The 20,020-nt window shown below is 44.0% G+C and overlaps 1 protein-coding gene across 3 annotated transcripts in view; it reads left to right on the top strand.

The window, feature by feature from the left end:
* The window catches only part of STK40 (serine/threonine kinase 40), a 31,326-nt gene that overhangs the window by 8,490 nt on the left and 2,816 nt on the right, over nucleotides 1-20,020 (top strand). For 2 of the 3 annotated variants that reach the window (XM_026103678.2, XM_064525257.1), the window contains exons 2-11: nucleotides 1,484-1,596; nucleotides 3,622-3,741; nucleotides 4,723-4,808; nucleotides 5,322-5,465; nucleotides 6,581-6,808; nucleotides 7,893-7,945; nucleotides 14,141-14,256; nucleotides 17,442-17,586; nucleotides 17,976-18,095; nucleotides 19,106-19,190. In XM_026103678.2, coding sequence (XP_025959463.1) covers nucleotides 3,630-3,741; nucleotides 4,723-4,808; nucleotides 5,322-5,465; nucleotides 6,581-6,808; nucleotides 7,893-7,945; nucleotides 14,141-14,256; nucleotides 17,442-17,586; nucleotides 17,976-18,095; nucleotides 19,106-19,190 — 1,089 coding nt within the window. In that variant the 5' untranslated portion in view covers nucleotides 1,484-1,596; nucleotides 3,622-3,629. The remainder of the gene's footprint in view (nucleotides 1-1,483; nucleotides 1,597-3,621; nucleotides 3,742-4,722; nucleotides 4,809-5,321; nucleotides 5,466-6,580; nucleotides 6,809-7,892; nucleotides 7,946-14,140; nucleotides 14,257-17,441; nucleotides 17,587-17,975; nucleotides 18,096-19,105; nucleotides 19,191-20,020) is intronic. The other variant, XM_064525256.1, reaches the window with a different exon arrangement.

Genomic DNA, 20,020 nt, shown 5'->3' with positions numbered 1-20,020 from the left:
AAGGGATCCTGTTTTCTCACAGCAGCTGCCCTTGGTTTTCTTCCCCTTGCTCTGGGGCTTTCCTGCATCCAACTTTCTTTCGTTCCGTTCTTAAAGGAGCTGCAGCCTGAAGCGTGCGCGAGGGTAAACCCTGGGTTGGAAGTAGCTCCGGAGGCTACTCGGGGTCCCTTAGGGGTTGGGGAGGCTGCTACACCGGCTGTCCTCACTGCCTTGAGATTCAACCCAAACAGCAGAGACCGAGCAGGGAGGATCGGTGAAAATGGGCAGAAAGTGGGGTGAATGGCACTGACTGAACAGAATTGTCTTTAATAGCTCAGTACTCATTTGTGTTAGTGTTTTACATGCTTACTCTTACAGGAATTTTGCAATGGGGCTCTGGTATTTAAATTGCTGGATGTCCTTTTGGCAGAGGTAGGGTCGAGGTACCTCCGCTCTCGCTGTGCGCTGAGACAGCTCACAGTGAACGCTGGCGAGACGGTGCCCGTGGGTGAGCAGGCTGCCTTGGCTCCGGCACAGCCCCTCTGGCACGGGTCTGCGCGACGACGGCTAGGCGCTGTGCGGTCCTACTACCTAGAGCCATGTCTTCGATCGCTGTTCATCAAAGTACTAATAACTTAAAGATGTTTTTTGAAATAAGTACTGAACAGTCTTTACAGATTTCCCAGTACCAAGCTATAATACTGTATTTTATTTTGGCTGATGTTGGAAGTTTGGCTCCCATGTCCCAAATGTTCCTTCTGCTTTTTTCAATTGATGATATAACTGAATACTGGTAAATGAAAACAGTTGGATTAATGAATATGTAGCATATGCAATATCTATGAGTTGAACTTGAAGTATTTGGTATAGATTCAATCCTAGGGCGTCTGATGGAAATCATAAATTGAATCCATCCTTTCACATGGGACCTGATGAACTGTTAAGCAGCACGGAATTTGAGTAGGATTAGTTTGATTAAAAAGAAGGGGGGAGGCAAATACAAATTGCCGTGGGGACTTGATAAGAATAACACTCGGTGTATTTTTTGCCCTTTGCAGAAATTGTCTGAAGTCCAGACTTGTAAGCATTAACTTGGACAGTGATTAAAAATTGCTTCTAGTGCTGAAGATTCTGTTATATCCAAATTACCAGTCATGCCTTATTTAAAATGCGGTTAAAAGCAGTCAAGCTTTGTACCATGTGATGAAGGTTAAAATGGAGATCACGTTTCTTTCCATTCCAAAGGTCCATCTCACTTCACAAAATGCTGTTGGAGATCCTTGGTGCTTGTATCTGTCTTGCTGTGCGTGGCCGTGCATCTGTGACTCTTTGACCAAACTTCAAGGCACTTTTCATTCTCTCATGTGAGATCAGGAGCTTGAGGCCTCTTCTAAGCCAAAATAAACACAGATGTTTCAAGCTGCAGTTTTGGTGCATACCACGTTATCGTAATCAAGGATAATCCAGAACCACAGCATCAAGTGTATCTCATTTCACGTTACAGAGTCCTCGACCTTTCGACCATCCAGCCTTCTCCAAGGTGATGCCTCCTGTCTCCTGAGACGTTGGAAAACCTAGTTTGGAAGAAGAGTAAAGATACAGTTGATGCTGAACTACGTGAGTCCTCAGATTATTTTGTTTACGATAACGCTGTTTGCACCATAGATTCCTATACAGCTCAGATTGCACAACAGTTATTATCTCAGAGTTTCTGTGCAGTGAGGTTTCTCCAGTGGAAATCTTACTCATATGTTTCCAGCAGGAATGATTATGTTGCAAGAAATGGAGACTTCTGTAAAGCACACTCAAATATTAGGTCAGGGATGCAGAATGAACAGAACAAGGAGCATATGGAGCTCCGGATTTTGTTCTGTTTAACTAATTGGCCCTGATAATACTTTTTCTTTCAAAGATCTGAACTGTTGAGAGAATACGGTAGTGCATGGATGTGAAGTCTGCTGTTAAGACTTCTCACCTTACGTCTTTTGCTATTTCTGCTGATCTTGGTGACAGATGCTGCTGGATAAATTGATGCAATGAGATCACTGTTGTGTCCACAGAAAGGGTGGAACTGCTGGAGGGTAAACTTCCCAACTGTATTCAAAGCATGGTGATTTATCTGTCTTTACTTTGTGAAACACAGGCTTTTTTTTTCTTTCTCTTTTTTCTTAAACAAAATAGTACAACAGACAGTATTTTTCCAGTCTGTTGTAGGGACATTTTAGGGAGAATTACCAGGGCTTGGTTTTGACTTGCTAAGAGTAAGAAAGTGGATCTGTGCCTATTTTTTTTTTTTAATTGAAACATTGGAGTGTTTAGGGCTAGGTATTTGTGAGTCTTTGATATTTAGTTTCCAAGATATAAAGGTGAAAAGGAGGTGTATGAGAAACAACTTCAGTTTGCTGCTGGAGCTGATTTATGCTTGCAGTAAACGTGCTGTGTGTGAAGGATAGCTTTTCAGCAAACATAAGAGGTTCTCTTTCTGTTGAAATGAAACAAGACTTTTCTTTGGGGAAGAGGTGTTTTAGTGACTGAGACATGAATTTATTTGGCCTTTAAGTACTGGTTCTGCAGTAACCTACTCAAATTCTCTTTAGTTCTGAGCAGCAGAAGGCTCCTGCATGTTCGAAATCAGATTAACCTTCACTAAGGAGAAATTACTTATGCTTTTAGCTGTTCATGCCATAGAACTGTAGTGATATGTGTGGACTTTGAAAAAATATTTTGGTGCAAAGCATGAGATACTTCTCTGATAGATTAAAGTGTTCTTTGCATGCAGTAATTGTACAGGAGAGCCCGCATACTGATACCAGTGTTTCCTTTCATTAGAATATCCATTAAGGGCAGGTAGTATTGTTTTAAACCTAAACAAAGCATCACTTTCTGCACATGGAAACTGAAGTAAGAAAGTGTTACATATTGGACTCTGGTTTCATGCATTCAACTCAGTCCAGCTGCATTGGGTGTAGAGGGATGAAGAAGTGCTTAAAAGGTGATAGCCTAAAGAGGTACCAGGGAGGAGAGACTGTATTCTAAGATTAAAATGCATTTTTGAAAAATCATTGTTAAATTAGCTAAATCTCAGAGTAACTAACAAACACGTTTACATTTTCTGTGCCCTTCCCTGTGTGCTTGCTGGAAAAGGTGAAAGATACTGTTCATACAGACTTGTGCCTTCTGAGTTATCCTGTGCGCAAGCTGCCTGGAGTGCCTCGTGTGAAGTCCTTTGTGAATGATCTCCACAAAATTGCATAGGCTGAGTCAGAATTGGGTATCTATAGTAAGGGATAATTCAGGTATTTGCTTTCAGAGTTTTTTGGAATATGTTAATTTGCAAACTTGTTTTTTGCTGTGAAACAAGCTTTAATTGTTTTGACTTGTTCCCACTCTCCTAAAACAGTTGATTCACAGACAAACATTGCTTTGAATAGTGAGGCTAACTTTATACCTTCAAAAAGGTATTAAGCCTCCAGCCCCCCAATAGATCTATCAATAAATGAGCTGTAGCTTTTTCTGTAGAAACACAAGTAGGCAGAGACACAAATGCATCAGTAAGTGAAAGCCTTCCAGTACAAAATAAGGGATAGTATAAGGAAATTAACTCAGTTGCTCATCAAAATGTGATCTTCTCTCTCTTTCAAGAGCCAAGGATGAAGCGGCGAGCATCAGACAGAGGAGCTGGGGAAACATCCGCTAAGGCAAAAGCTCTTTGTACAGGGATTTCTGGAAATAATGCCAAGAGAGCAGGCCCTTTTATCCTAGGTAAGCAGGGAAGGTTTTCTTCATCTTCAGTTTTTGAGGTAGAAAGCCACTGATTACAAAACTGAAAATAAGAGAAATAATAGAATGAGACAAAGCAGATGTGTAATTTAGGTACTTACATCAGAGTGAAATTCATCTAATGTTAACAAAGCAGCATTACTCAGAGCTTCTGTACCTAGGAGGTTTGAAATACTAATTTAGGAAGGCAGACATGGCATTTAACATGAATGTGAGCCCTTGTTTTTTACTCCCCCCCCCCTTAAACTACATTTTTAAACTTTGTTTAAAAGTAAGTTAATTCAGGGGCTTGTTAGTTAGAGCTCTAGGGATACGTTCAATCCCACTTCACTGGAATATACTATAAAATCACTATGTAGACAACTTAGTAATACAGTGTGGCATGACTAGGGTTACGTGGCGGGACAAGACCACTGTGCTAGCTTTTGAGAATTGTTAGGTTGGGACTGGTTATATAAAGTGCTGAAAACATGATGAACTACACAGGTGAAAAACAGTGGATAATCAATTAGAAATGGATTGGTTTAAAGTGGGTTGTAGAGACCGGATGTTAACTTAAAATTTGGACTAATCTGTGTATCTGAGCAGTTCCTGCAGAGGTGGCAGTTAGGTTCAGAGGTTTGGTAATAGTTCTTTGCCATGGGTGTTGCTGGTGAATGCAAAAGCCATATGGCTTAGGCATGTAGAAGTTTGTATTTTTAAAAACAACTGGACAGTGTGCATTTTTTTTGTTAAATTTCTTTGCAGTGAACAAATGAAACCTTGTCCAGAAAGGTTTCAGAATTCAATATTTTTTGTTTTCTTTAGATAAGTACAAATTATGGAAAGACACTTAGTCTCCTGAAAAAAAAGGAACTTGTTTTAAACTAATGTAAACTGCATGACGCTTAAATACTGATGTAACACGGAATTAGTCATTGTTGCTTAAAGGAAAACAAGTCTGTTTTTGCTTTGTGCTGTTAGGTCCACGTTTAGGTAACTCCCCTGTGCCAAGCATTGTTCAGTGTTTGGCAAGAAAGGATGGGACAGATGACTTTTATCAGCTAAAGGTAAGCACAATGCAAGGGTTGCAAATCTTCAGACCTCTTAACTTTTGCTCTCTTGACTGAACTGCTTGCAGTAGGGAGTTTGTAGGCTGGAGCGGTGCGCTCGAGGAATGTCTGCTTAAACTTCCCCTCACGGAGCGGTTCTGCCAGGCGTAGATCTGGTGTCAAGATTACCTCTGAGACGAGGCCTCTGTGGCTGCTGTTCTCACAGGGTTAGGCGATGGTATCCTGGACCCTTCTGACCTACTCCAGTGTACCTAAAATAGTGGCAGCACCAGCAGGAAAAGTCAGTTGAGATGTTTGCAAAAAGCCACCTAAGGTGTTTTTGTGCATTGATCAAATTCATGCTGTGCATTCTGCATAGATGTTAGCTCAGACAGGTTTGTGGCAAGTATATAAACATTAGAGTAACTACATTCAGCTGCTAAACACACATGTGAACACTTAATGTGCTGGAGGTCTGGGGACATTTGAGTTTTCCTGAGAGTTGTAAAGGTCTTCTCCCTTTTCCTGAAGATTCTGACCTTAGAAGAAAGGGGTGACAAAGGAATAGAAACCCAGGAGGAACGACAGGGCAAGATGCTGCTGCACACAGAGTATTCTCTCCTTTCCCTTCTCCACAATCAGGAAGGAGTGGTTCATCATCATGGGCTCTTTCAGGTACAGCTGGTCACCATACAGGCTGGGGGAATGCCAGGAATTGCTATTAGCATGAGCACCTTTTGTTTAATGTGCGGTTCGTGCTGACCTCGTTCTTGCGTGCAAAGAATTACCAGCACACAGCCATGATTAATCGCTGCTGCTTCAAACAAGCAAGTTTGTGCCAGGTGCTTTTGAATGTTAAATGTGATGGAAGGGGGTTTGTGATTTGTGAAAAGTGAGAAGATTCAAAAATGGGACGGGTACTAGACAGCATGCCTGTTGACACCCTTTCCATTGTTTAACGGCAACTCTTGTGATACTTGTACTTGAGACCTTTCAAATTTATGTAACAGAGATACTCTAGGCTGGGTCCCTGCTTCACAGAGGAAAATGGCTGCTTCACTAGCAAATTAACTTGTGCTAATAAAGCACTCTTTTTAGAACTGAACTTCTGATTTTCAGTCTGTGATCTGTTTTATGATGATTTGGTAAGAGAGGACAAATTGCCAAGAAGCCATTTCAGCAAGTTAAAACAAACTTGTAAATGTGCTAATTAACGTAAAATCATCTTGAATGAATGAATTGCAGGGCTGTTAAGACCTTCAGAACTATTTATGGAGTGTGATGGGCTGATAGGAGTTACAGTTTGGAAATTGGTATTTTTTTGCTTGCTGGTTAAGTTTTGTCAACAGGCTTTTTACCTGAAGCCATCTATGTTATGTCTTAAACCAAATGTCCAACTCTGTGTCCTGTTTAATGTTATGAAAGAACACCTAAGTCTCTGTCTTGATTAAGATTTCTATTCTTCTCATTATTGTTAGTGTATCTGGTCTCTAGTATTCACAGATTCTCTACCACAGAGTTTTTTTTCCTAGGCTTTATCTAAAGATATATATCAATATCATTATCGACATATACACATTTATAATCAATCAGTATAGACTTTCTTTGACTTAAGTGGAGACTTTGTCTTATTTTTGAAATCCCAAGTCAGGACAAAGGTTAAGCTGTATAGCTGTATTTGCTTATTTTGAGATTACCATATAGTTATTTTCTAATGCTCTGTGCTTAAATATATATTTATGTCCAGGTAGTATCCCAGAACTATTGCTTATTTCTTTGTCTCCCTGTAGGACCGAGCTTGTGAAATTATAGAAGATCTAGAAGCCAATAGAATGGTCAGAAAAATGAAGAAGCGCATTTGTCTTGTGTTAGACTGTCTCTGTGCTCATGATTTCAGTGACAAAACAGCAGATCTGATCAATCTGCAGCATTATGTCATTAAAGAGAAGAGACTCAGTGAGCGAGAGACGGTTGTGATATTTTATGATGTGGTACGAGTGGTAGAAGCATTACATAAGGTAAGATCTTTGTTATCCCTTTCACTGCTGGAAGGCTTACAGTTTTCCCACATTAATATAATAGGGTTTTTTTTAATCTTCCTTGTGCAGGCAGTGGAAATGTTACAAAGGATGGATGTTTCAGCTGTTTCCCAATAACAGCGCTCTGCATAAGATAAGACCTCACGCACCAAGCCATAGCAGAGCTTTCCCTTTCCCTCCCCTTGAGTTTCCTGATGATAACATAGCATTGGCTGGCTGTGGAGAGAGGCCAGCTGGACTAAATGCAGATTAGGTGAACTGCAGTAGTATTAACCTCAAAAAGGGATGGTTGAAGAGGAGGAGAGCAGAGGCTAATCAAATGTAAGAAACACTTCAAGATGTTTCCTTTTGAAGTGGTATAAATCACAATGCAAGAATTGATTTTTGAGATTAAAACCTCAAGCTACAAGCTTGAGATCAATGAACTAGGAATTACTGTTACAAAAATAGATTCTACTGATGTTTGACCTTTTATCCTGCAAAAAGTGACATCCATCCTTCCTTAACAGAGCAATTAAGCATATATCTTTTGAGAAATGCTCAATATGGAGGTCTTACTGAGCCTGGACACTTAAGTTTCAGGCCTATTAATTTCATTCAAGTCTGTGTGTCCAGTTTAGCAAATCTGCTTATTCTGTCCTGGCCAGATTTGAAAACGAAATACGCAAAGTACCTAGGATACAGCCTGACTAGAAACCTTAATCTACATTATTATGACGTGTCCTCTTGTGTTAGATGTAAGACTGTGGGCATTATTATACTTTTTTCCTCGTTCTTCACCCCAAAAGCCAATGTCTTCAAATACTGTATTTTTATTTTTTAATCGAACCATCATTAAATCTTGCCTTTTTTATGTGGTTAAAAACTGTGTCCTGTCTTCCTTAGCGTGTATTTAGAAGAAGCCAAATTGGCTAAGAAGGTGAGCATTTCCCACCTGTATTTTTAAGCCTGAGAATGAAGACAGTATGCTTTCAAAGGAGAGTTAGTGTTTTTTGCTAAGTATCAAGTTTAGAGTTATACAGCAAATGTGCTTTTGCTTATGTTATACTGATATATTTTGCAGAAAAATATTGTGCACAGAGACTTGAAACTAGGAAACATGGTGCTAAACAAAAGGTAAGTCTGCTGGAGAGTTGCTGTTCTGGCACTTGCTTTATGGTTTTCCCTTTAAGCAGATATTTTATGGGGAGCACAATTGAAGGCAGTGTTTGAGCAACTGTACCAAAAGGATGAGAGAAATAGAAGAAAGCTGAGCAAAAAATTCAGCTCAAAGTTGCATGAGTTAATCTCAAAAATTAATAGAGTCCAACCTAGATAGTTTGCTTCTCCACCAAACTTAGAATGACTTCATGGTCAGCACCTACTTTTGGATTCTGACTTCTGAAAATTCAGTGTTAAAACAAATGCATGCCAAAAACATCTGGAAACAGCAGCTCTGTAAGCATGTCTTAGTGAAATTGAATTGAAAAATTCTGTTGTCGGAGAGTTGCATACAATTAAGCATTCTAAAAACTGTTCCTTAACAGCTAGTGTCCATCACTGTCATATCTTCATAGAGATACCTTAAGAGCAAAAACTGTGGGAAGACTAGAAAGATTTGTCTTTTGACATTGAGACCAAATCAGTAATCCAGATTTCATGTTAAGGAATGAATCTGGGTGTATTTGAGCCTGAAGTCTTCCATGCTCTTTGCTATACTAGAAACTGTTAACTCACCTTGCATGATTATTTCATGTTTGCTTTAGCTGCCTAAATTAATTTGTGCTCAGAATATTGAGTCTGAGGGTTAACTCCAAATGGATACTTGGGTGCTAGTATTGATTCAGATGTTTTATGAGTAAATTGAAATAACCAATAATTTTTACACTGGGGGTGAGGGTTTTTGAAGGTTGTGTCCTGGAAGGCAGTGTTAATATTTTGAGTGGTCCGTGGTCTGCATAATAGAAGGTGTTAGTGTAGCTGGTTGTAATGGTAACTTCTGGCTGTAAAATTTCACTTTGCAACTTTTGGCAACTAGCAGCTGGGTTTTTTGTAGGGCTAGAGAGTGGCTAGGAATTGCAGTGAAGGTGCAAACTTATTTCATTAGGACTGCAGAGGGATGGAACAGATCTTCGTTTCATTGCCATTTTTATCTGGTTAAGATAATGCATGTTGGCGTAGGAAAGATGTAACATGTCTGAGATGCCTACATCTTTGTGGGGGCTGAGCTGTTTGGATGTTGAACTGCACTTTTCAGAGTTACTCATGTAGGGGAACTCTGATCAGACTAGCTTGAAGTGCCACTCATAGGTAAGTGCAGATCTATGCTACCATGAGTTATAAAAAGCATTTCACTGCTTCTCATGCAAGATTCCCTCTAAACCACAGAGTAAATGCAAAACTGTTTGATTTTACAGTTCTTTGTCCCAATAGCAAAATTTCCCTGATTCTTCTCAGCTTTAAAATATTTCATGTTTTGTCTTTTCTCTGTTCATTGTAGGTTCCATGGCTAAGATCTTTTTGATTGCTTAAGCACAAGACAGACTGGGGTCTGGCTGATTGTGGTGGTGGGTCACAGGGGTAATGGGAATAAATTGGCAGTAAAGGAAGGCTCAATTTGGAGCACAGTGGAAAGCAAGGCATTTGCAACCTGTGAACTCCTCTATCTCTGCTAGTGTACAGTGCTGCCCTTGCTCTTCAGACTATAGTTGCTCTGAATAATCATTTGAAGAATCTGTTTGGAAGATATTAAGTAATAGTATGACAACTGAACTAATCCATTTGGATGATGTCAGCTCAGCTGTGTTCTATCTCCAGATGCTATTTTAGCCCTTTTCCTTGCTGTGTAACAGCATCTAGTGCCTATTTTATGATGTTTCTGGGTTTGCTTTTGTTTGTTGTTCTGCTTTCAACCTAAGCCGTTTTTCGTTACTGCTTTTTATGATCTGTTGGGAATTGCTTGAACTTCCTGAACCAGCTTTCACTCTGAGAGCCACCAGCACTGTTGCTTTGAGCAATGTAAATGTTAGTGGCCTCTGATGATGGGTCAGGTCTGTACCTTGGACGTGCCCTGGCTTTAGTAGGAAATGTGTGCATTTAGCACTGGACACCTGATCTGGAAATGAGAAGATGAAAATGAGGATCTCTCTTGAATTCAGTCGCTTCCCTGGCTGCCCCCTTACTCTGGAGAAGGTGGATGCCTGCCTGCCACGGAGGGTGATGTGGCTCCTCTCCTTTTCCTAGGGGTAGGAGGTGCAAATTAAGTTCCTAGGAAAAAAAACAAAACAAAAAAGCAGAGCATCAGCCAAAAGGGTCATAACCGAAGTGTGACTCACTCGTAGCAAATGATGCTGACGCAGATCTCTGGTTACTTCTCTTTCAGTCCTGTTGGAATGGGTTTGATTGCCTTGAGGGAATGAGGCCATGGTTTGTCTGCAGTTAAACTGTAGAAAACTGGTCGCCAGTCGTTTCAGTAGCAAACGTGAGCTTCAAGGTTTGCCAAAGGATACGAAGGACCTTTTGACTTCAGTCTTTTCCCGATGCGCACTCGGACCTGCACTCTTGCTTGGGTAGCTGGCTTGCTGTTCGGAGCACTGGAGTCCAGCAGAGCCCTGCAAAGAGGCTTCTCTGTCTGCAGTGAAGTTGGACCTTCTGTCATTGCGTTCTCACTTGTCCCAAAAACTTAGCACAGACTCTGCTGCTGAGTGAATATCAAGTCTGTTTTGAGCAGGATTAGCCAAGGCTGTGTGTGGAATAATTATGTCCCAGTATTTGCAGCTCTACCTGTTGGAATTAGACACCTCAAATCAAAAGCAACTCCAGAATATTAATTTCCAGAATATGGTGAATAGCACAGGGCTTAAAATCTGCAGGTTTAATAAGATGCCCTTGTTGAAGCCGATGTAGACGTCAGTCATCTTTAGTTTGAGGTCTGACTGCATTTTAAAATAGCAGCAGGCTTACATTGCATTTGCAATCGCTTCCCAAGCGCACACAAGCAAGCATTACACTGCTTCCTGCTCTTACGTCTGGCTTGCTGTGACAGTCCCAGCTCGGCCCATCGACACAGCTCATTTACCTAACCAGCAGATGTTACTGTGTCCTCTTCCACCATGCTGAGAGCACTGAAGCGTGGGTGCTCGTGATGTTTGAGAGTGCAGCGGTTTATGGCAGCTCTTGGCGCAGCATTACACCTGCGCGCTGCTGCTGCTCCGCGCTGTGCTCCGCTGGCCCACGCGTGCCCAGCTGCCCCGCTCTGCCGGGCGATGCCTGGGAGCTGTTTGCTTACGCGCCCTTTAAGGCTTGGGGATCTCTCTAATTTCACAGTGCACTGAGAAGTTACGGTTTCATTTTAGATCTCTTTAACCCATTTTAGGCATAATCTGCTCCTGTGTAATCTAGTTCTAAACAAGTCTGGCATGTTTTTGTATTGGCTTTTATTTTTCCATTGAAGTAATTGATTGCTTCCCTGTTGTTTGTGCCACATGGATGTTCAGGGATTAATAAAATAACCTGTTAGAACTGGAAAAAATACAGCTGGGGTTATATTCCTGAAAAAGGTACAGTAACTTGAAGCAGAATTAAGGGGTTAAAATGCCTGTGTTTAAGCACACATTGAGAGAGAGGTAAAAATTCTGACTTTGTAGATTTATTATAGTAATCGAGAAATCTGCAACAGAAAAAAAAAGTTTTTCTTAAAGTGTTAAGCATCTCTGTTCACATCATTCACTCTTCATGCTAAACGAGTGCCCAGCTCTGCAGTCTGTACTGTAATCACCAGCAGTGTTAAGTCTTTGACTGCTACGCTGCTGTGTTTTTGCTAGCAGTAAAATACTTACCTAAACAACGTTCTTCTATCTAATCTGTATTTGTGCTTGAAATAGCTTCCTTGTTCCCATTAGCTGGTTTGATGCAAGCCACGGTTTATTGGTTTACACTACACTAATGTCTGACATGTCTCGGATGCTGTGCAGGCTCCGGAGGGCCAGGCCTCCCTGTGCAGAGCAAACAGCATCAGTGGGGCACGGGTTCAGCGCAGAGGCGAGAGGAGGCCCGTGATAACATACACGGTTTGGGGGCTCCTTGGAGTTTGTAGTCGTCTTAGTTTATATAGTTATTAAATTGGCAAGCTAGTTCCAGTTCAGATACTCTGCTGTATTCTTTCAAATTAGATTAGTGTAGAGGCTAAATATTTTGCACTAATTTTAAGAACAAGTGAGGTTCATTGTCTTTTCACATCCTGCCCGATTTTCCGTGGAGTGAATAAAAAAAAAGGAAGGGTTTGGGGTTGCAGGTTTCTAGAGTCTGTCCGAAGCGTGCAGACTTGCTGTGGTCGCAGCTGGCTTTTTCTCCAAAGTCTGTTCAAAGGCAAACAGATTTTGCCTATTGAAATGAACTTTTTGTTTTCCCCACAACAGCTGGTGGTTTTCAGGGGCACCTGTAAATTGTTCTAGATTGTTTCTAGCTAGTTGCTGTAAGATAAATCTCTTATCTCTTGCTTGCGTGTTTGATTCTCCTGCTTGCTAGGAAGAGGCAGCCTGAGGTTGTTGCCTCCAGGGTCCTCGCAGAGCTTCCCTCCTGTTCTGGGCGAAGTGTAAGGGGGAAGGTATTTGAAGCTGCGTCAACATATTTGTCAAAGTCATTCTTTGTACTACGTGATACACTTGCTTTTTACTGGCAAGACCATCAGCTGGTAAGGAAAACCTGCCTGTCGCCTCTAAAGCAATGAGTCATATGAAAGGGTGGGTGAAGCTTAAGAATAGATTACCATGGAGAGGACCAGTCATCTGGACTGATAGAAATGTTTGTTCTGTTCCAGACATGCTCACGAAAGACAGCCAGGTCTTTGCTATTGGCTGGAGAGCAGGGCTTAGCTATGTATCACTCTAAATGCCAAACCCTGCGTGTTACTCTCCTGGGCTAATGAAAACCCTCCAGACGTTGTCCCCTGGGAGATGCACACGTTGAAGCCTCTCCAGGTCAAACTCCCATGTAGGCAGTCCAGTAGTTGGATTTTTTTTTTAATTACAGATTAGATCAAGTTTCAGTGACTAAATAAAACCAAGCAATCCTGAACATTTTTGCGTCCTTCAGAACGCTTAGTCTTTTGAATCTTTAACAAATCCCGGAACTTATTGTTCACCCAGGGAAGTCTCTTGACAGTTGAATCTAACACTTCTTAAACACAAGTCTGTCTGTCTTAATAATTAGCTCTCCATTGCCAGCCCACACATGGTTTTATTTCGCTTGTCTCTTAGATTTGCTGGAAATATTTCTTGGTTACTTTGACTGGTTTAATTCATGTTCTCAGACCGTAGATGGGTAATACTTCCAAGAATATAGAAATCTCCTGGACAGTATTTTTCCGCATAGTCCTTTAAGTTGTATGTTTAAAAACTAAATTATCAGAGTGACATGGAAGTTTTAATGTGGCAGTAATTAATTCTGTAATGATCATACTTTTCCTTGAAAAGTTCCTAATTTGGGGTAGACAATACCATGAGGAGGTAGGGGTATCTTAATACAGAAATTGCACGTGCCTGCAGTTCTCACCTTTTATGAAATACTTTATAGTTAAATTTTTTGGTATTGATTAAGTGTTCTGTTCTGCACACCTTCCTGTAAGGAAGAGTTCTGGAGGCCAGGGAGAACTGCCATGGGACGCTTGCTGCGGGATTCTTAGGTAACGTAAGTGGCTGTACTGAATCTGATCGAAGGTCCTGTAGCTCAGCATCCCCTCCGAATGCCCTGCTGGAGAGGCGTAGGCGATCAGTGCACAGGGGCATAAATACGGCAGTCCTTCCTGTAGGCTGTCTTCCCTCAGCTTACAGAATGTGTTGTGTGGAGAAGATGCCCTTAGTAGCGAGGAAGAGTAGGGGAGTGTATCAGCTGTTAAAAGAAACACTTATTTTCTTAACAATGACACCCTGTGCGGTCAGCAAACACGTAAGTGCGAATCCTGGTGCTGCTGATCCCTGCCGGCTGCTGTGCTGTTGGACGTGTCGTGAGAGGCTGTCCGCTGCGTGGCTGCAAGGGGGGCAGGTTGCTTGAGCAGCCTGGTGTTCACAGCCACGCTCACACGTGCCACTCAAGTCTGATGTAGACTTCGTCCATAGCTGTAGAATAGCTTCTCTACTCCCTCTATAAAAGAATCTTGCAAATCATGTTGACGTGTGCAGAATCCCTCCCAGCAGGATGGAGTTGATCTTATAATCACATTTATAAGCCCACCACTTCAAGCTTCCCAAAAAGCTGTGTAGACATCCTCTGTTCACATGTTCTGGCTTGTGGCATGATGGTCCTTGTTCACTGATGCCTTCTGATTCTCCCCAGGACTCATCGAATTACCATAACAAACTTCTGTCTTGGAAAGCACCTAGTGAGTGAAGATGACCTGCTGAAAGACCAGCGAGGGAGCCCTGCCTACATCAGCCCGGATGTACTTAGCGGTAGGCAATCCACTTCATTCCTCGGGGGGGTTCACAGCCCCTGCACTTACTACTTCTGTTTCATTTATTTGTGGCTCTTGTCATTAAATGAAAACTATTTCTGTTCCCGTATGAAACCTGCCTTCTAAGATCATCTTAATGAGGGTCCAGTTATAAGACTTACTTTCCCAGTTGGAAAAATAAACTATAAAGGGAAAGAGTGAGTATAAATTTTGTCTTAAGGCTAGTCTGAACTTCAAAACTAATTAAAAGCTGCCTGCCTGTTCCTAAATCCAACTGCAGACAAGATGTTCCGTTTCCCATGTCTGAAATTTGTTCCTGAGGCTTGACTTAAACAGCAGGTCAATCCCTAGGCCTAAGAGACAATTGATTCAAATCCCACTATAATGTCAGTTTATTCCAAGCAAGTACTGTAAGAGGAGCAGTTGATCCTCTTGCTACTTGTTTCCAAAAGGGAACTATTGACTCCCCAGGCGCTTCTAGGCTGACTGAGGAGAGTTATTTAAAAATAAAAAGAATGACCAGACTGGGCCGGATCAGCAGTCCCTCTGGACTATGTCTCGTCTCCAGTAAAGGCCTTAAGCAGATGCCTAGGAAGGAACAGCTTTTCCTAATGTTCTCCCACCTTTTAAGTGTTTTCAGTGCCTGGAACCTTCAGAAGCAAATGCAGTTTTTGTGTATTTAACTGCCTTCAGCAGGTTTCTTTTCCATGAGCTTTAAGGCATGCTGCTATGCTAGCTGCCGGATGCTGTGAATGCATGATGTGAAGCTACATAAAACTGTGGATGTAATGTCTTTAGCACCAACCGTTCTCTGTGCAAGTCTACGCTGTGTTGGGCAGCAGCACTCACGGATATGCATGTAGCAGGAGTGGAATCCAGAATCCTTGCCAGTCTTCCTGTGGCATTTGTTTGAGAGAAGATAAGGTCTGGAATACTGAAAGCACCTCTGCAAAAGATCAAAATTATTCATTACTGGTCTTGGTTCTCTAAAGCTATTGTATTTGGGAAATGCCCTCAGATGGAGCTAGTCTTTTCTGTTCTTATTTCAAGATCCAGCGGAATCCCCTCGGTGTATTTGTTGTCAGGGTTACAGGCAGCAGCAGTGAATGCAGCTGAGCTCTGCTGTTGTGATCTGCCAGGCAGGTTTGAGGCTGCTTCCCTCCTGAGCAGGACTCAGCCAGGAAGGGAGGCAGGGGCAGGCTGGGGAGACAGAATGCGTGTTTTTTCGCAGGCCTTTCCTGTTCTTCAGGATATCCTGAGGCCCCTGTAACCAGGGGGATGATATGAGCCAACTGCTCTGCAGGAGCCTGGAGCAGTTATAACTCAACTGGCTAGTGTCTGGGAAAGGTTGCATGGAGCTCCTGCTTCTCGCTAGGCTGGGGTACCGCGCTCTGTCCTGGATTTCAGCCCTCCACACCCTGCCTGCCAGCACAGCCCTGCTGCAAGCACCAGTGTTTGTTTTAACAGCTCTCTAGTGGGTGATCAAATGGCCTGTCTGGAGGCTTAGTGCCACAAGATGCTGAATGCCCTGTTTTTACTGACTTCTCTGAGAGCTGAGGCTGTTTAAGACACTGCATGGAACAGCCTGATTTACAGGGCTGCATCTTGCTGCAGCGCTGGCTAGGCTGGTCTTCAGATGCAGTCGTGCTGCACTCTGCCTCCAACGGGAGACGTGTAGCCCTTCCCCTTTGGGGCTCCGTGCAGCGCAATCCTCTGGTCCCTTGAAAAAGCTGTTCTAAAATGGCTCAGGTCTGTTCCCCTCCTAACTCAGAGGGAAGAGTTACTTAAGGACACTTCAAACTTCACCACCATCTTGAGACTCTAAGAGACTGTCCCTGGTACACAAGAACATCCCACTGATTGTATTACTAATCTTTCTGTGTAAGAGGAAACTAAAAAACCCAAAGAATTAATTATTGGTTTAGGTCTCCAGGAGAAGCTATCTTTTTCTGAGAGATGGCTTGCATTTTGTGGCTGCTGAAATGTCACTGCAGGAGAAGCTGGAGGAGGAGGGAGAGGTGCCTTTTTTGAGCATATAAAGCAGAGAATAATTAGTACAAATAATAAATGCTGCAGCAGTGACTCACTATGTGAGTCAGAGGAAGTCATTCTCTTAATCCTGTGCTGTGGTACAGCATTGGAGTTTAATTTTTGACCCTCATGCAAGCGGCTATTTGTTGATTTATTATGTGATTGAAGGGACTTTAAAGCAGCGTTTCCATCTAGCGGGTTCCAGGGCCTGCTGGGGTTGCAGCAGCTTTGTGGAATGCCTGTGCCGGGGCAGGCGTCTTCCCGGCGCTCCGCGGCCAGCTCCAGCGACCGGGTGCCTCAGGTCCCTTCTAAGGGCCGAGTCCCATCTCAGGAGCCTGAATCCAAGTGTGGAGGGTCTTAGCCTGCATTTCTGCTCCCCTCTCCTGCAGAGGCAGCGTGGTGGGAACTGCTGTTAACCCCAGCTCACTGTTCAGCAGTGTTCTCTCACCAGTGTGTTCTTTTCAGGCCTTCTTTCTTGCCTCCCCGTTTTGTTTACTGGCCCTTAAATTCCTTTCTCCTTTGACCTGGATTTGTGGCAATGTGCGTTCGTTGGACCTGTGACACTCAAGGGTTCCTGGCAGTGACGATGCTGCCGGGGATGGTGAAGGGGAGTGAAGCAGGTATCTGAAGGCAGCTTCAGCGTAAAGCTAGAACAGAAGGGACCTTTCGAGAAATTTGCTGTTCAGTTTGTGCTACCAGTTACTGAGCGAGCACATTGCTGAAGAAGCAAAGCTGGACGGGTGCTGCTTGGACTGCTCTAAGGAGCAGCTGCGGGCTTTTTTATGAACTCCTGTAGTGGCCTTGTGGTTCTGATTACTTGATGCTCTCAGATCATACCAAGGCCCTTCAGTAAGGATAACCCTTCCCTATAGAGAATGGGGAAACATCTACGTGGAGATGGCCGATTTCCTTGTTTGCAAGGGTGCACCTCTGAAAGAGGGTCTTACTGTCTATGGCCGATTTCCTTGTTTGCAAGGGTGCACCTCTGAAAGAGGGTCTTACTGTCTTGGAATAGGAAGGGCTGAGCATTTTAATCCTGAAAAAGGAGCATGTGCAGAGGTGGCTTCTGTGCTCTTACTGCCACTGGTGGTGGACCGCAGAAGTCAACAGTATTATAAAGCCTGTTCCCTTTGTGTCTCTTCTTCCCTGCAGGACGGCCATACCGTGGGAAACCCAGTGACATGTGGGCGTTGGGTGTGGTGCTCTTCACCATGCTCTACGGCCAGTTCCCCTTCTACGACAGCATACCTCAGGAGCTTTTCCGCAAAATCAAGGCTGCTGAGTACACCATCCCCGAGTGAGTACAGCCTGTCCCAGGGCAGCCCTTCTCTTAATGCCTGCACAGGCAGTGCTCTGTGCCTTGTTGTGGCAGCAGCAGCTGGAGGGGCTCTGGTCAAAGCCCCTGAGGGCCACAGCAGAAATGAGAACAAAAGCTGTGTATGCAGCAGACACCAAGGAAGCAGTGGCTGAGCTGGGACATCTTATGCAAAGGTGAGAAAGGCCTTGTGCTGCTGGGGCAGGGAAGCAACTGCCTGGTTAATTCTGGGGTCTCCCACGTCAGAGCGGTAGTGGCTCCTGCAGCTCCTGACCTGCGTGCTCTCAGCCTGCCTGTCCTGCTGTTGACTCTGCCCACCTCAGACACTTGGCCAGGTGACACACGGACTCACCATGCTTTCTCTCTCCCAGGGATGGGCGGGTCTCAGAAAACACTGTGTGCTTGATCCGAAAACTCCTGGTCTTGGATCCACAGCAGCGTCTGACAGCTTCTGAAGTGCTGGATTCTCTCAGCTCCATCATAGCATCATGGTATGTTCAAGAGGAGAAAGACAGGAACACAGTCTCTGGCCTCAAGTTGTATTATTTCAGCTGTGGTCAGCAGACTGCTGCCAAACACAGGAGACCAGGGGGGCAATCTGTGAGAACTGCAAAAAAGTTTTTAAATACTGTGTCACAAACATTTCCCTTTAGTTGGCAGGCAACATTGGTGGCTGCTGGCAGACACAGCCAGGGTGGTTAGTGCAAATGCTTATCAATGTGACCAAAAAGGTTGGATTTTTGTAAAGCAATAAAATTACCAAACAGTACTGGGGCACAGGAGTGCCTTTGCTGCTCTGTGCCACCTCTTTCCTCCCCAGATTTGACTTTTAAAGAAATAGGCTAATGGTCAGGAATACTGTACATGTACATACAGATGCAACCAAAAGACAGTCATTTCCTACAAGTTTGTAATTAGCCCTACATTGTCAATTAAGTAAAATCAGGCCCGAGATCTGGAGGGGAAGAACAGGAGATAATATTACAAATTGGAACACTACTACTTTTGCAAGGTGGGAATGCCTCTTAAGGGTAAAGCTCACTCCAGGACTGGCACGAACCAACTGGGATGAGATTCTAGTAACATGCTCCAGCAGAAACGGGTCCCGACTGTGTGTTCTGAGCAGCCCTCTGTCGTCAGCCCCGCGGCCCTCGGTCTGTGCCGCACAGCACACCCAAGGGAAGTTCTTGTGCTGCCTGTTGAGTCAGCAGTGAAGTCTGATTTTTGGAGTTGTGGCTGTTTTCTCTCCTACCTAGAGTTCCACATCCTGTTTAAAAAAAAAACTCTGGGGATTGTAATGTGATTTCCTTCAATGGAAGTTGACTGTGAATTTGGAATAGCGTCCTTTAGTAGCAGTCTAGCAGGCATCTAGACAACACTGTGCCAATATAGTGTGCCAGCGATGGCCAGCCAGGCAGAAGTGCTGGGACCAGTCTGTTGGGTGAGGGCGGGGGAGCTGGCACCGTGCTCTGGGTTTTTAATGCTGTGTTCTCACCCCCAGGCAGTCTATGTCCTCGCTAAGTGGCCCTTTGCAAGTCGTGCCAGACATTGATGACCAAGTGGCTAACCCTGAAAACCCCCAAGAGGTAGGTGTGCAGGACGGTCGGCCCGTGGTGCTGAGGTGGGTGTGGAGGAGCGGGTGTTCAGCTGTGCTTCCTAGGGCCACATTTTCTGCTGAACCTTTGTCCTTGGCACCTGCATGCCCTCGTGCTGCTTTTCCTTGCCCTTGTGCCAGGCCCATCTGCTGTAAAAAGAAATGCTAGTCCCACGTGGCCCCTGAGCTAGTGAGGGGAGGATGGTGAGGACCCCGCTGTAGTAACTGCTCTGAAAGGCTGCTGTCTCCATCACCATCTTGTGCAAAGGAAAGGAAAGTCTTAGGCTGCTGGGACAGGGAAGCAGAGGGTGTCCAGCCAGCTGCGCTCCATGGAAGTGAGCTCAGCTGACACAAGCTTTGGGGCAGTCTCCTCTCCTCCAAGAGGCATTCAGTCCCCTGTCAGTATGTGCGAGCTCTCAGCTGCATGCAAGAGCCAGGAAGTGGTAGCAGCGTTGGCTCAGTGTTCCCAGCGCGTTCTGTAATGGGAGCAAACATCCTGTTTTCTTGCCAGTGTTATTTCATGCTGGAAGGAATGGCCGGTGACCTCACTGCCTGGGGACGGTCTGCTCGGAGCTTTTGCCTGTGGCGCAGCAGCCAGGCAGGCAGCATTACCTTCAGAAATCCCTCTGCAAGCTCCCCCTCCACTGGGCTTAGGAGGGATGTCAGAATTGTGGTCCGACAGCTGCGCTAAGTCCTGAATACTTGGCAGCACTGCGGGGAGCTGCACCAAGACGGTGCCTGCAAGGTTTTCAGACCTCTGTTCCTGGTGGGAGCCCTGTGTGCAAGTTCAGCAGCAGGTCCAGTTGAAGGTGTTTTCCTATG

This window comes from Dromaius novaehollandiae, chromosome 23 (genome assembly GCF_036370855.1).
Source record: "Dromaius novaehollandiae isolate bDroNov1 chromosome 23, bDroNov1.hap1, whole genome shotgun sequence".
In the NCBI taxonomy this organism is placed as follows: Eukaryota; Metazoa; Chordata; class Aves; order Casuariiformes; family Dromaiidae; genus Dromaius; species Dromaius novaehollandiae.
The sequence above is the reverse complement of the archived record's forward strand: the minus strand, read 5'-3'. Positions and strand labels throughout refer to the sequence as shown.